This window comes from Gossypium hirsutum, chromosome A09 (assembly GCF_007990345.1).
Source record: "Gossypium hirsutum isolate 1008001.06 chromosome A09, Gossypium_hirsutum_v2.1, whole genome shotgun sequence".
NCBI lineage: Eukaryota > Viridiplantae > Streptophyta > Magnoliopsida > Malvales > Malvaceae > Gossypium > Gossypium hirsutum.
The window spans coordinates 61,743,413-61,760,152 of NC_053432.1; the positions used below are offsets into that span (position 1 = coordinate 61,743,413).

Sequence of the window (16,740 nt, forward strand, 5' to 3'; positions counted from 1 at the left end):
ATGTAAAACCTCATGCAACGCATGTGACATTAGAAGCTAATCTATATAAAAATATGGGTTTAAAAAAAAAACCTTTGAAAAATTTTTTGAATTGATAAGAATATCTTTTTTTGTTGATATTTACTAAAATAACATTAAAATAATAATTTATTATTTATTAATATATCACATTTCCTTTGAAATAAACATAAAACATTCTTAATATAAATAACAATAATTATAATTGTTCTATTAATAGCATCTTTATATAAAATATAAATTAATTTTTATTTGTATTTGTTTTATTAATATTTCACATTTTATTATTAGTGTTTTATATAAAATATAAAATAATTTTAATAATATGTATTTTTTAATCCTTTTCATTTATTAGTGTTATATTTATTAGCCGAATAATTTAATTATTAGCCCAAACCCATTATATCTAGTTTTAAACCAAACTCAACCCAACATAAAATACTCAAAAATGGCCCAAATAAATAAAACCTAAAATATAGAAAAAAAAGATTAAATGTATAAAACCTCCCAAAATTGAGAAACTCCACTCCTAAGTCCTACCGTTGTTGCGGTATGAACTGGCTGTTGTGGCTGCCGCCACCACTACTACCAGCAACTTCATCTTTTGCTTAAGATATAAACACGAAGCAAGAGAGGCATTGATGCGCAGGGCCTCATCTGATTCGGTTTAAACTTAATTTGACTTGAAATATTAAATTAAAAATCTGTCCAAAATTATCTATATTTATAAATAATTATCCCAAGTTCATGTTAAGTCTGATTTTTTTAATTTTAAAAATATGTTTTTATTTATTAAAATTTTATATATAATTAAAAACATTATTAAGTAGTTGAATGCAATGTTAAAGTATATTATACTCTCAAGGAGAAGAATCATGTTTGAACCTTGAACCCCTCCAACGAATCTTGAACATAGATAGTAAAACGAGCATGAAAAATAACAAAAAAAAAGAAGGGTTAAGTTAAGCTCAAGCCTTAAATGTTTCGAACTCGAATTATACTTCAAATATACTTAATTTTTTGTCCAAATTTTCTCAAATTTTAAACCGACTTTTAGGTTTGGATGATAACTCCACCCACAAGTCTTGCTGCCAATTTTTTAGCTGCACCTGAAACTGGTTGACTACGGGTGGGTTTGGATAGACGATGGGAAACTATACAATATGTTTAACTTACTTTTTATTTTACGCTATAATATTTAATTTCATCACCACCACTATTTTTACATTAACTATAGGTAAATATATCACTCATCTAAAATTACTTCATTCTCCATTGAATCACTGCTACCAATTTCCTTTTTTTTTAACTGATTTGTTTAACTGCTCCCATATTTTTGTGTTTATATTATTCTTCTAGAATTATTTTTCCTTGCATTGAATTGAAAATTGACGTTAAATTATGAAAATATTATAAATTTACAAAACCGCGCCATAATAAAAACAAACAAAATGAAATGAAAAGGTTGGAAACAGATAATTGGTCCATATTTAAGGTGGACCCACTTCACTCATTGCAGCATCCCATCCCCCCAACGCCCCAATCAACGCATTAGGGAATCTTTTTTTCCCTTCCTCCTATTTTTAGACGGTTCTAGCATTTTTTATTAAATTACTATTATTTATAATATTAATTTATGAAGGTTTTTATTTGGGTTAATATATCTAATCATACCTCAGTTTGGCACGAAAGTTCAATGTCATACTTATAATCTTTTTATAAATCTATGTCGTAATTTTTTTCACCCATGTCTCATAATTTTAGTATCTACTGTTATATTTAAGCTCCTAAAAAAATTATATCATGAATCAACTCGAATTAAAAGATCAATTCTTTTTATAAAATAATAAGGATTAAATTACGACTAAAGTTACTAAATTATTAGTAAATTATCACTCGACTTCAAAGAGTTACAAAATAGTAATTGAATTATTCAAAATTTTTTATTTAAGTCATTGAGTTGTTCAAATCGTTATTGTATGACCTTCACTATTCGCATCACCTGCATCAACTTTAAATGCCACGAATCAACAAATGAAAATCTAAACAACTTGAATCTAAGATATATTCTTCTACTCAATTAGTATTAATTCACCATACTGATCGTTAAATTGTTGTTTGGAGCTTGCTAGCTAAACTTAAAAAGATAAACTTAAAAGAAAATATTTGAATAGTTCAATAATTATTTTGTAACTTTTTAAAGTCGAATGATCAAAACGTAATTTACTAATAATTTAGTAACCTTGAGTGCAATGTATCCAATAATAAATACTATATTTATATTTATATTTTATATAAAAGTCATACAAATAAACTTATATTCAAAATAAATCTAGAAGAATAAGCCCTAGATAGTGATATTCGAACTTAAAAAAATCATGACACCCAAGATCAAAATTAATTTTTATATAAATATAATTTATACGTCATTATTTTCATATGTTCCAGAGTGTAACAAATTTAAATATGTTAATAGCCTGTCAATTGCGACCAAAAAATTTATATTTAATTCCATATGTATAGAAAAAAAAAACAATATTTTAAATAACAAAAAGAAAGTGTCCAGAACATAAAACTAATATGTTTTATCTATTTATTTTTAATAATTTTATCATAAATTTAATTACATTTGTTGTTTTTATATAATCTTTAGAACTATCGTACCCTTTTTTATAAAACATAAATTTAAATTTTACTCTATTAATAACAACACTGTTAAAATTCAATCAGATGATATGTTAGATTTTTTTTCTATGTTCTTACTTCAACCAAAATCTTTGTTGTTGTTTTTCTTTCTTTTGTCGTGTATTCTTGATTTTTTTAAAATTGTTTATTAAATATAATATATCTAAAATTATGGCTAGTAAATTGGATAAGCGTTTTAGCTTTGGACTATTGACCCTTTGATGCCTATAATTGCTTTGCTTTTAATTGTCCTATTTCCTTTTTCGATCTGAAACCTAGAAAGAGGATTCTTTTCAAGTTTTTCAACTGATTTTTTTCAGACAGTCTTTTTTTTTTTTAAATAACACTGTGTTTCATTTAAGGCCGACTAGAGTTTGTGATTTAAGTTAAAACAAAAGAACCAAAAAGAAAAAACATGTCTTCACTTAGAAGAAGAAAACCCATAAATGAATCTTCAGATTCAAAGCATAAAGCAGAAGAAGAAGACGAAGATCATGATGATGTTGATGCGGATGGTGATGATGATGTTAATGGCAAAAACAAGAAAACCCCATCAAAGATCAAGAAGAAACGTGGTGAGAAACCACCAAAACAACCCAAGTGGTCATGTATGGACACTTGCTGTTGGTTCATTGGTTGTATATGTATAACCTGGTGGCTCCTCTTGTTCCTTTACAATGCAATGCCGGCTTCATTCCCTCAGTATGTAACGGAAGCAATAACGGGTCCTTTACCCGACCCGCCTGGTGTTAAGCTCAAGAAAGAAGGGTTGGAAGCTAAGCACCCTGTGGTGTTTGTGCCTGGGATTGTCACTGGTGGACTTGAACTATGGGAAGGCCGTGAGTGTGCTGAAGGCTTGTTTAGGAAACGCCTTTGGGGTGGTACTTTTGGTGAAGTCTATAAAAGGTATCTAATCTCTTTTTGATGCTTTGCTTTCTTTTATTGGTAAGTTTTGTATGTGTGCTATCTAGCTAGAAATTAGGTGTAGTTTTATGATGATGTAAATGCTATTTTTAGGATTTTTTTGGTGATTTTTGTTCAACAAGTACTATTGATTTATGTTGGATGGTAAAGAGTCTTGTTTGTGAATCTTTGGTAATTAAGGTTAAGTGTCTACTTGGCATCAAGCTTCTGGGTTTTTGGTGTGGTTTTCTGGGTTTTGGATAAGGGTTTTTGTTTTTAGGATTGTATGTTGATTTTTGTTCAACAAGTGTCCACTTGCTATCCGTTTTTCCATGTTCGGAACCCCGGAAATTAGGTGAAGTTTGTTGTTTTGGATAAAGGGTTTTGGTGATTTGAATGCTGTTTTTAGGATTGTTTGTTGATTTTGTGACACAAAGCATTGTGATTATGTTGCATTTTTGGTTGTGCTTGTGGATGTTTGTTAATTAAAGTTTAAGTGTCTACTTGCTATCTGTTCTCCGGGGGTTTAAAACCCCAGAACTTAGGTATAGTTTTATGGATTCAGGGTATCGTTTTGAGATCTTGTTCAACAAGTATTGATGATTTATGTTGCGGTTTTGGTTGCATGCTAAAAGGTATAGTTGTGATTTTTTTTGGTAATTAAGGTTAAGTGTCTACTTTCAATCATTTTCCAGGTTCAGAACCCCTAAAAGTGGGGGTATTTTGTGGTTTCGGATAAGGGGTATCGGTAAACGGTGATTAAAATGCTGTTTTTAGGATTGTTTGTTGATTCTGTACATTAGGTAAAGATGGTTTGATGTTGTGTTTTTGGTTGTGGGATAAAATATTTAGTTTCTGAACCTTTGGTAATTAAGGTTCAAAACCCTGAAAATTAGGTGTAGTTTTATAGTCTCCGGTAAGGGGTACTGGTGATTTTAATGCTGTTTTTACGATTGTTTGTTAATTCTATGCAACATGTGTTGGCGATTTCTGTAGGCAGTTTTGTTTGCCTGATAAAAGGTCTAGTTTGTGAATTTCTGGTAAATTCCGTCTTGATTACGGATTCAAGCCCCAGAAATAGCCTCCCTGTTTATAAACAGTAGGAAGGCTGCATATATTGGGAGATGCTGGATGTATCCGGAGCCTTTTGCATAACATTGGAGAATTTTCAAGTTTTATGGAAAGTTGAGAATTGATGTTTTGTTTTGATTTGACAACCCCGGAAACAGCCTCCATATTCTGTATTCATTTGATTTTTTCTCAATCTACTCTTCTCTTCACTCCGATTTTCAAAGTCATGCTGGGCCAACTACCTATGACCTATGTTGCTCTGACTATTCATATCCTTATCAGACACGTATCCATATCCAAGACACACCGAGTCTGATTAACATAGACCATAAGATATGCTTATATGGTTATGAGGTGCCATCCATTTATTATTTGCTTCTTTTTTTGCATACCAGTTATTGTGCTTTTCTTGGTTTAGTAGACGAGACATGTTTGAGTTGGATCCATATCTTTACTCTTTCAATTGTGTGCCTTGCGTTTTAAATTGAAACACCAGGTTGCATGATGTATGAAAACAAAATGGACCCGAAATGACATGTTTAGCTTTTTTTTTTTTTTACCATAACCTGCAAGAGATTGATTCACTGGACCGAAAGCAACATTTATTTTGAATGTCAAGTGCATTACAGTTGTTTAAAGAACTTTTAATCTGGTAAAAATTGAAAAATATTATGTTGTATTAGAATAGGCCTATGGCAATTTGCTTGCTCCTTGTTCCAGTTCAATAGCATTTTGATTCGTAAGTGTTAGTTTTGTGACTAAGTTATGAACTCTTAGTGTTGCTCGGATAATCATTCTCCGTGGTTTTATTGGAATGCAGACCTCTATGCTGGGTGGAGCACATGTCATTGGATAATGAAACCGGATTAGATCCTTGTGGTATAAGAGTAAGGCCTGTCTCTGGCCTAGTGGCTGCAGATTACTTCGCTCCTGGATATTTTGTGTGGGCAGTTCTGATTGCTAACTTGGCTCGGATTGGATATGAGGATAAAACCATGTACATGGCTGCTTACGATTGGAGACTCTCATTTCAAAACACCGAGGTAAATTTTCCCCAACACGTTGGCAATGTGGTTCATTGATTATGCACCTTTAAGATGTTGGCATCTTTTGATTAATCAGGTACGTGATCAAACACTGAGCCGTATTAAGAGTAATATTGAACTGTTGGTTGCTACAAATGGAGGGAGAAAAGTTGTAGTCATTCCTCATTCGATGGGAGTTCTGTATTTCCTACACTTCATGAAGTGGGTTGAAGCACCTGCTCCGATGGGTGGTGGTGGTGGGCCAGATTGGTGTTCTAAGCATATCAAAGCCGTTGTTAACATTGGGGGGCCATTTCTCGGCGTTCCGAAAGCTATTGCTGGGCTTTTCTCAGCTGAAGCAAAGGATATTGCAGTTGCCAGGTACCTAACAAGTATACCTTCTCAGAAGTAACTAGTTCTAGCAACTGCGTATGTATCTTATGATGTTTCGTCTGTCATCTTATTATATCTTTTCTGAGCAAAAGCTTTGGAATTTGCACAGTATTGGGAAACTTTAAAGGTTTCATCAAGTACTAATTTGATTACTTTAAATAGGTCGTGAGTCGTGACAACACAAATGAAGCAGCATTTGCATTTAAAACCACATTTTTGTACGTATCCTTAGAAACACGATTATCTGTTGAGTTTTAAATATGCCGAAAGCAACACAACCATGGATCTCATTTACTCATTACTGTCATTAGTCCATTTTCTGCTTTTGTAATAAATCAGTGTGTTATATGGCTGATCATATATGTCGCGTCTTTCATGTTTAGGAAGAAGTTTTCAGTTTTCCTTGTCAAAGAGCATCCAGTAAACCTATATTCTTGAGCTCCAAAATTGGTAGATATGCAAGTTACTTATTAGTTGATAGTCTCAAATTATATCAGGAATTCTTAAATGTTAATTCTTTCTTACAAAAACGAACCTGCAATGCAGGGCTCTTGCACCCGGTTTTTTGGATAATGATATATTTCAGTTCCAAACATTGCAACATGTGATGAGAATGAGCCGGACTTGGGATTCGACCATGTCGATGATACCAAGAGGTGGGAATACAATATGGGGTGGTCTAGACTGGTCACCGGAGGAAGGAAATTCTTGTGCCAAAAAGAGAGAAAAGAAGAATGAGACTCAGATTGCCGACCAAGCTGGTTCCGAAAATGCAGTTTGTAAAGCTAAAAGTGCAAATTATGGCAGGATTATATCCTTTGGAAAAGATGTCGCCGAGGCACCTTCATCCGACATTGAGAGAATTGACTTCAGGGTAATTCATTTCTCTTGTAATCTTGGAGGTTCCCCTGTTAGCTTATTTGCTCAAGTGCAAGTTCAAGTCCATGTAACATAGCTAACTTACCTTGTTTTGCTGTATGACTGTTCTATATGGCAATGTTCAGGGTGCTATTAAGGGTCATAGTGCTGCAAACACGACTTGTAGAGACGTGTGGACGGAATACCATGACATGGGATTTGCTGGTATCAAAGCCGTTGCAGAGTATAAAACTTACACTGCTGATTCACTTGTTGACCTGCTTCATTTTGTTGCTCCAAAAATGATGGCTCGTGGTACCGCCCATTTCTCCTATGGAGTTGCAGACAATTTGGATGACCCCAAGTATAAACACTACAAGTATTGGTCAAACCCTTTGGAAACGAGGTGAGAATCTCTATTCCATTGTTTCATTTTGTTTCTTGTTGCCTGATATTTAACATTCAATTTCCCTTTTCGAGTAACTTTTTTGTTTCTTTATATCTCCTTTGGTTTTTTATCTTTAATCTGAATATGTGGCCTAAAAGTTGATAGAAGTCCAACCAACACTTATCTCTGAGTCCAAGTAACATAACTTCCGATTATTTTCTTGAATTCTACTTAATTTTCCTTTCAATTTGCGGTATATACGGGTACGATATAATGCACTTTCCAGGCCGTGAATTTTGTTTTACGTTTGATTGTATATGTAAACACTCATTAGGTTCGTAAATGTTTCCATAGGTTGCCGAACGCACCGGATATGGAAATCTATTCTCTGTATGGAGTTGGCCTACCAACTGAACGAGCATATGTGTACAAGTTATCACCTCATGCCGAGTGTAGCATTCCGTTTAAGATCGATACATCTGCCGATGATGAAGATACCTGCCTGAGAGACGGTGTGTATTCCGTGGACGGGGACGAGACAGTACCTGTTTTAAGTGCAGGTTTCATGTGCGCTAAAGGCTGGCGTGGTAAAACCCGATTTAATCCCTCCGGAATTCGAACATACATTAGGGAATACAATCATTTGCCTCCGGCCAACCTATTGGAAGGCCGTGGCACCCTTAGCGGTGCCCATGTAGATATCATGGGAAACTTTGCATTGATCGAAGATGTTATAAGGATTGCTGCTGGGGCTTCCGGTGAAGAACTAGGAGGGGATCAAGTTTATTCAAAGATCTTTAACTGGTCCGAGAATATCAACTTGCAACTGGTACATATATCGATCTTACTCCGACTCTTTATTTTTCTTGAAGTGTCCATATCCATATAAAGAACTTGATGAAAATCTTTGTACTTGTTTTCAATTTGTTTCATGTGTGCAGGACGAGGAGATTCCGGTACATTTGTCCAGTTGATCGGATGAAACAGCTTTGTATTGCTTGGTGTTTCTCGAACAAATGATGAACATAATGATCAAATATTATATGGAATTGGAGAAGTGATTGTTTGATAATGTTTACACCAGGGATTGATTACTGGTTTGTAGATAACATTGTTTTAGCAGCTAAACTGTGACATAATTTTCAACAAACTGTGTTACTAAGCTTTGTGAAGTTTATATAAATTGCAGTGCTACACTGAGACCCCATTATTTTTCGTATTTTTTCTTTAATCATCCAACATTTTATTAGGAGTTTGAACTTTCTTGTGAAATGAGGATTGTTTATGTTTTTCTGGGTTTGTTTTTTTATTAGAGTTATTATTTCTATTTTAAAATATCTGAGTGTATGGCATCATATTACGTTGTTAGAACAACAAAATTAATTATAATCATTCTACTAAATATCTTATCTAATAATGTATATTAATATCACTAAGCAATGTCGTTATTTAAACTTAAATGATTTGACGTGTCTCGATTCAATTTGTGCCCATGAAGGCATTTATGAGACTCCGAAAGTGATTCAAGACTTAGTGCTGAAACAGTAGGTGAGATCGTGAGTGGAAACAAGGGACATAGTGATGTCCCTACAAGTTTCACGAGGTCGCGACGAGAAAAGAGGGTACCGATGTCGATGAGAGAATCGCAGTGTCTACACCTCACCTAACCCCAAGCATAATCATTTCCTGCCTATGGCTATTAGCACTATAGTTCTTATGTCCGAACATCAATTTAACATAATGGCAAAGGTTACACTAAACTCAAGTTCATCAATTCATAATTAAACAGTCTGGCAATCAATATATTTCTATTTGTTGTAGATAATGAAGTGATTAAACACATATATTCATCCTTACTAATTTATAAATCAAGCATTGAAATTTATTAAAAGGAGTTTGATCAAGATCTGTGCACGAAAACAAAAAAATTCTTACACGGAATAATGCATGCTCAGTAGTGTTAATATAACTTAGAAATCAATACATACATTAAGTAAATTAACAAGCATAATAGAAAGATGCCATAAGCAGGTTAACTAACTTTACATTAACTTTGTTCATTACATAATTAATCACATAATTCATTTACCATTACACCCTCAGGATATTCATAATACATTATCGAATATCAAAATTGTCGATGCACCCTTAGAGTATTAGCGTCTCGTTTCATATAATGTAAATCGATCTCAATATAAATACTTTAAGCATAATCAATAATTATTTATAGTTCATATTCGATTTATTATTTCGACACTTAATAATTGACTTGGACTCAAGAATGGATACGTGGATCAATCTACCAACACACACCAGAATACGCACATAAGTGCTAACGGGGCATAAATGCACCAATCCCACCAACCATATTAAAATATGCTTGTAGCGACGTAAAATTTTTTTATCTCGGTCACTAATTGTGGCGATTTATTGAAAACTTGAAAGCTGAAGTTTGATTTTAAAATAAAGAGGGGAGTCGCCACCGATTCTTTTTATAGGTGTGATCGGACACCTAATAAATTTATTTTTAAAACAAAAAGAAGGCCGAGTTTAGGTCTACGTTAGAATCCAGAGAAAAAGTAGGGTTCGGGAGTTGGTTACGCGCGAGGAAGGTATTAGCACCCTCGCGACGCCCAAAATTGGTATCTTGTAAAGCATGTGTTGTCTTGATTTTCAAAAATACGAGTTCAATGTAACATTTAGTCGTGATCTAGTTGAAACACGAGAATTTTCAATTCTTTTGATTTTTGAGAATGTCATACCGTTTTAACACGAGCAATTGATGTTCACCCAACATAGCGATGAAATCGATGACTTAATGTTAAATCGGTACGTTGCCTTGATTATTGAAATCAATTAGAAAACAAGAATATGATTTTCGAAGTAATGCAAAGCAAAATTGATATGGAATAAAAATAAATAAATGAAAGAGCTAGGTATATATTGAAGCAAATAATCAATGTGACAATAATAATAAAGATGTATGCGATATTAAACGTAATACTAGAATTAAACATGAAATAGAAACAATGAATACATATACATAATAATGATATTAAGAATATGCACGTAGAATATATATATATGTAAATAATAATAGTATTAGAAATATGCTATATAATATTCGAAATATATACATGACATGTATAAAAATACAACATTTAGAAGGTATATATATACACATAATATATGAAAATACGTATACAATATAATGTTAAAACACTTATATAATATATACATACATAATTATAATGTTGAAAGAAAACATAACAATAATAATAACAATACTAATATTACATAGATATATACCTATATATATATTAAAGATATAAACATGTATAATAAAATACATGAATAATATGATATTAAAAAATATATATACGTAATACATATAATAAAAATAATAATACACATAATACACATAGTATAAGAATATAAGAGTACTAAAAACATTTACATAATAGTATGAAAAAAATACGTACATAATGCAAAGTTAAAAATAATATATGAAATATATATACATAATATCTATTAAAAGAATATACACGTAATATATACGCATGTATTAAAAATAATAATGATATTTAAAAAATAATTATTAACAATGTTACATAACAGTATATCTATATGAATGTTAAAATATTTATTGAAACTAAAACTAATACTAATAGTAGTAAAACTAATAATATAATATAATATAAAAATAGGTAATTGATAACACTATGATATGAATACGTATATAAAAATACATGTCCAAAATTCGATAATAATAATGATACCAGCAATAATAATGAAACACACATAAATAAATAAAATATAATAATAATACTAAAATAAAGTAAATAAAAAATACTATATATAGATATATATACAATAATATAAAAAATGTGATAAAAAAATGTATATAAGGTCGTATAAAATATATAACTATGACACTAAAATATATACATGATATATATGAAAACATAATATAGCATTAGAAATACATATTAGAAATGTCTCCACGTAATATAGGATGAAAAAATATACATAAATAATAAGTAATGAATAAATATAATGAATATAGTAAATATGAAAATAAAAAGGGAGAAAATATAATATATGAACAAAAACTAGGTATAATAATGATATAAAGAAAATAAACAATAATATGTTAAAAATAAATTATAATAATATAGAATAGTAGAAAGCATGTCTATACGTATTTAATAAAATATATATTAATAATAATAATAAGGATAATATAAGTGTATATACACGAAATAGTAAAAAATATATATATAACTAATAGTATCAAAATATATACATGATAGCATAAAAAAATAATATTAGCAAATATATGTACATAATATATATATAAAAATATATACATAATATAGTATTAAAATATATGTACATAATATATACTTATTAGAGATAATAACAATGCTACAAGACAATTGTTATATAAATACACATACATACATGAAATATGTTTACATATATAATAAATTATATATTGATATTAGTCATAATAATAATCAATTTATTTAATCATAAAGTAATAAAAATAACTAAAAAGGGGATTAAATTGAACTAAAAACAACATATTTGGGGCGAAATTGAAATAAAAATAAAAGGAAAGGACTATCTTGAACACGCGCGGAAACAGTGGGGGGCTAAAAGGGCAATTTGTCCAAGCCTTTAAAACGCACAGCATTGAGCGAGATTAAATTGCGAAACGCTACAAACTTTAGGGCCAATTTATAAATACATATAAACTAAATTGTAGAACGTTTAAATAGCGGAAGGGTCATTCGCGCAATTAGACCCTTCCGCAAAAACATGCGAATCCTTGGAGCGGGTCGGGTCAACAAGCGGGTTAGGCCAAAACGACGCCGTTTTGGGGCTAAAGAGCAGCCCCCAAAGCGACGTCGTTTTGGCGGGCTATATAAGGCCTAAAATTAACAAAAAAAAAATCATTTGGTGAGGGAGAAAGAAAAAAAGAAGAGAGAAGGAAGAGAGAAGGGAGAGAGAAGGGTGGGGAAGGGGATTTCTGGTGGGGAGTCCGGTCACCGGACCACCGTCGGCGCCGGCGCCGGCCACCGTACACGGTGGCCGGAATGGTAATTTTTTTTATTATATTTTTTGCTTAATAATATAGTATATATTTTTGAATATATTTGTAGCGGCCCAATTTTCGGGAATTCTGTGAATGTTGGCAAAATTTTGATGCTTTGATTTTGTCATTTGTGAGTGAAATTATGAAATAGGACCTATGTGAAAATGTTTGAAAATGCTATGGGCTAAGTTGAAGTGGCCAAATAAATAGGAGTGCAAAATAGGAGGATTTGCATGACAAACCTCCCATTTTACATGAAGTGGCTAGCCATCATGTTGTTGTAGACAATATGAGCACTTGATATCCATAATTCATGGTACAAATTGATAATGGGTTAGGTAAATGTTCCATGATAATGGATTAGGTAAATATTCCATGATAATGGGTTAGGTAAATGTTTCATGATAATGGTTTAGGTAAATGTTCCATGATAGGCATTTCATGTCTTTTGTATTAAAGAATTAAATTGATGAAAAATGAAATTTTATTAAAAGAAAAAGGGGTGAAAAGAACAAAGTTTTGTCCATCTTTGTTCATCATAGCCTAAAGTTAGAGAAGAGAAAGGAGAGGAGAAAGCTCTTGAATGTTCGGTCAATTGGGGAAGAAAATTGAAGGTAAGTTCATGGTAGTTTGCTTTTATTTTGAGGTTCATGAGTTCTTGATTCTACCTTAACTCTTGAAGCATATTTTGGTTTTTAGTTGTGTTGTGAGTTTTTAGTCATGAATTAAAATGAAGGAAATGGTTGTTGTTTCATGTTCTTTTGATGAAAAATGGTAGATAGGTGAAGTTGAGCCAAACAAATGAGCATGCATGTGCCTTAGATGCTAAGGGGAAAAATCGGCAAACATGTTGTGCTTTAAAATGATGAAATGGAGATTATACTTAAGTAAAATCATAGATATGTGATGATTGATTGGTGATATACATGTTTAAATAACAAGCATGCAAGTTAGGTGTGAAAGAGTGATTTGGTAGTAAATCTGCTTGGGACAGCAACAGTAACGTGACTTTGGAAAATCACCATAAATTGTGGGAGATGAGTTAGAAGCTGCATAAATTATGTAATTAAAGCTTAATGAGTCTAGTTTCAAATGGAATAAACGAGAACATATTTTGAATTCTGTACAATGAGAAATTTGATTTGTAATGAAGAGTGGTCAGATTAGTCAAACAGTGAAACATGGGAAACTTTAAGAAAAATATGGTATTGATTGACTAAACCAAAAATTCTGAAAATTTTATGGATAGAAGATATATGAGTATATTTTCAGGTAAAATTAACGGCACTTGATTTGGAGTTTCATAGCTCCAGTTATAAATGATTTAGTGACTGTTGCTCAGGAAGACAGCTTGCAGTGAAATTATGATTATGTGGTAATCATTGACAAAAAAATTTGTTAATGAGTTGTTTATTGATTTCTTATAAGCTTATTATGATCTGTAGGTGTGGTTGGCCGAATATTGTAAGGGGTTAATACGTAGTTTGTATTTGAATAGTTAGATTAACGTGTTAGTAATCCAATTGTAGGCGGTTCGTGTGTGGATCTCGTCAGCATATCGTCGCAAACAGGTGTGTAACTAACACCCTCTTTCTTAGTCTAGATCGGCAAAAGTCAAAAATCCTAAATGCCGAAAACCGGTATTTTGTAGATTTGCGAGTGTGCGAATGCTCGTGAGGTAAATCGATTAATGTTTTTGGTAAGCTGCAAAATTTGGACTGCAAAGTGCATGATTTCTGTGCCCTCGATATTTTTGGGCTTAATGGGCCAAAATTGGAATGATGGGCCAACGGGCCTAATTCGGTAAGAACCCTCGATAGTGATTCTGTTAGTACGTGAAAGGTAGGAATATGCATAAAAAAACCCTAAAATAGATAAATTACTGAAATACCTTTAAAAGTGGAAAATTTACAGTTTTACCCCTAGTAGATAAATTACCGAAATACCTCTAGGGTTAAATTGACCTAAATGCATGTTTGACTGTTGTTATTTACTGCATGCCATGTTGTTATTATCTGATGCATTGGACTGGGATATTGACGGAGGAAGTACTGAAAGTGGTTTGTCCACGTACTGGAGGCTTTGCCTCAATTTACTGTTAACTGAGCAGCAAGGCTGCAACTGTGGAGTGTTGGGCTGGGTGGGTTGAGCTATTCCCCACATGGAGTGTATGGCTGGTACGGGTGGAGTGTAGTGGTTGGTGGGTTGAGTAGTCTCCCCAAATGGGCTTGCATATGTTTACTGATGTTGCATGTATTTTGAAATGGGCCTATGGGCCATACTGTTATCTGAATAAAGGGCTAAGCCTAGTTTATTGTAATCTGAAAAGGGCTCTGGCCCAGTACCACTGTTACCCAAATGGGCTTGCATATGTTTACTGATGTTGCATGTATTTTGAAATGGGCCTATGGGCCATACTGTTATCTGAATAAGGGGCTAAGGCCCAGTTTATTGTAATCTGAAAAGGGCTCTGGCCTAGTACCACTTTTACCCAAATGGGCTTGCATATGTTTACTGATGTTGCATGTATTTTGAAATGGGCCTATGGGCCATACTGTTATCTGAATAAGGGGCTAAGGCCCAGTTTATTGTAATCTGAAAAGGGCTCTGGCCCAGTACCACTGTTACCAAAATGGGCTTGCATATGTTTATTGATGTTGCATGTATTTTAAAATGGGCCTATGGGCCATACTGTTATCTGAATAAGGGGCTAAGGCCCAGTTTATTGTAATCTGAAAAGGGCTCTGGCCTAGTACCACTGTTACCTGAATGGGCTTAGGCCCAATGGGCTTATGCTGACTTGGGCTTTGAATGGGTTTTCCTTACACACTGAGTTTCCCCAAACTCACCCCTTTTATATTCATCCACGCAGGAAATCCCCAACCATAGTGGGCTTGGAGCTGTGAGGGAATTCGGAGTGGCCACCCGTTCTAAAAGTTTGATTTTCTTCTGGTGAACTGGATATCCTTTTATTTACGTTTGAGGTTTTAGGTTTTTAAATGTAATAAGGCCGCTTAATTATTTTTGATGGTTTTAATATGTGTTACTAAGATAGGTAATATTTATATTTAACTGTTGAAATTGGATAGCTTTAGGGCGCGTTTTCAAAAACAGTAATTGATTTCAAAATAACACGAAAACAAGCAAAGCTTCCGCAATGAAGATATTTTCCAAAATTAATCACTTTTCCTAAAAAGGACTTAATCAAATTGGTTTCCTAGAAATATACATGACGTTAAGGTATGGCAATGGCGGTTTGCATGTCTAGGATTGAATCCGTAGGGAGTTTGGTACTTAAGCAGTCCGATGGACTCACCTCCTCTTTTCCGGTTTCCTACCTGGTGCACAGCTTCCATTCACTTTAACCTATAATGAAATTATCTTTTAAAACACTAAGTAGGTTTTTTCTGGATCAACAATATAAAATATTTTGAACGCTTCGATGTGGCATGTCGGATCGGGCCATAATGTCTGGGCCGGGTTTGGGGTGTTACAATATTAAAATATAGAAGGGTAAAAGAAAAGCAAAAGAAGAAAAAACAGATTCGGTAATAGGAAAGAAAATAGATTTTAATCACCTCTCTTGATGCCGATCTTGATTTGAACAATCTTTTTTATTGATCTATTGGTTTTTTTAAACTAATGCATGTGTTGTATTTTTTCTTCCTGAACTGTTGAAAAAAAAAGAAAAAAAAACTTTTCCCCCAAAACGAATTTCATTCGGCTTTATAGCCTATTTGGTCACATTGTCTGTTTCCTTCTTGTTGCTGTTGCGTGTCCTTCTTGCTTTGCAGGTGGAGCAGGTGGTGGATGTAGCAGACGGCATGGGGTGTTGCGATGGGACGTTGTCGGCGCTGAGGGCAAGTGGGGGCTGATTAGGGTTAGGGTAGTTAGGGTATTGGTAAAGGTTAGTGGGCTAGGTTGGTTTAGGTTAGTGGGTATGGGTTAGTGGGCTTCTGAATTTGGTTCAAATGGGTTAAGGGGTTTAAGGCATTGTTATGTATTTGGGCCCGGGTCATTTATAAAGTAAATGGGTCAGGGGTATTGGGTTTAATTTGTAAAGGTTTAAATTCGGGCCCGGGCAATTTGGGCTTATACAATGCTAATACCTACAAAGTATTTGAGCTGGTGATACGTTCTCAATCTTAAGGTATTAGAGGATTATAACATAATAATACACGCTCAATACAAGATCTCTCACCTACAAAACGGATCTTATGACATGTCAACTATACACGTAACTTTATTTGATACTGTCAGTAGGGCATGATTGATTATTAACCACCATTAAAACATAT

At 33.1% G+C, this 16,740-nt stretch overlaps 1 protein-coding gene across 1 annotated transcript; it reads left to right on the forward strand.

The window, feature by feature from the left end:
• Nucleotides 1-2,751: 2,751 nt before the first annotated feature.
• Nucleotides 2,752-8,548, forward strand: LOC107944192 (phospholipid:diacylglycerol acyltransferase 1). Its single transcript, XM_016878019.2, has 7 exons — nt 2,752-3,609; nt 5,498-5,720; nt 5,800-6,083; nt 6,642-6,969; nt 7,100-7,359; nt 7,696-8,170; nt 8,283-8,548. Exons 1-7 carry the CDS (start codon nt 3,119-3,121, stop codon nt 8,313-8,315), a joined length of 2,094 nt encoding a protein of 697 aa, XP_016733508.2. The 5' UTR covers nt 2,752-3,118; the 3' UTR covers nt 8,316-8,548.
• The last annotated feature ends 8,192 nt before the right edge of the window (nt 8,549-16,740 follow it).

Excerpts from the sequence above, each read along its gene's own strand:
- LOC107944192 (XM_016878019.2), top strand. The coding sequence starts at position 3,119 with ATGTCTTCACTTAGAAGAAGAAAACCCATAAATGAATCTTCAGATTCA. Across the intron at positions 5,721-5,799 it reads TCTCATTTCAAAACACCGAG|GTACGTGATCAAACACTGAG; the intron begins GTAAATTTTCCC and ends TTGATTAATCAG. Across the intron at positions 6,084-6,641 it reads AAGGATATTGCAGTTGCCAG|GGCTCTTGCACCCGGTTTTT; the intron begins GTACCTAACAAG and ends CCTGCAATGCAG.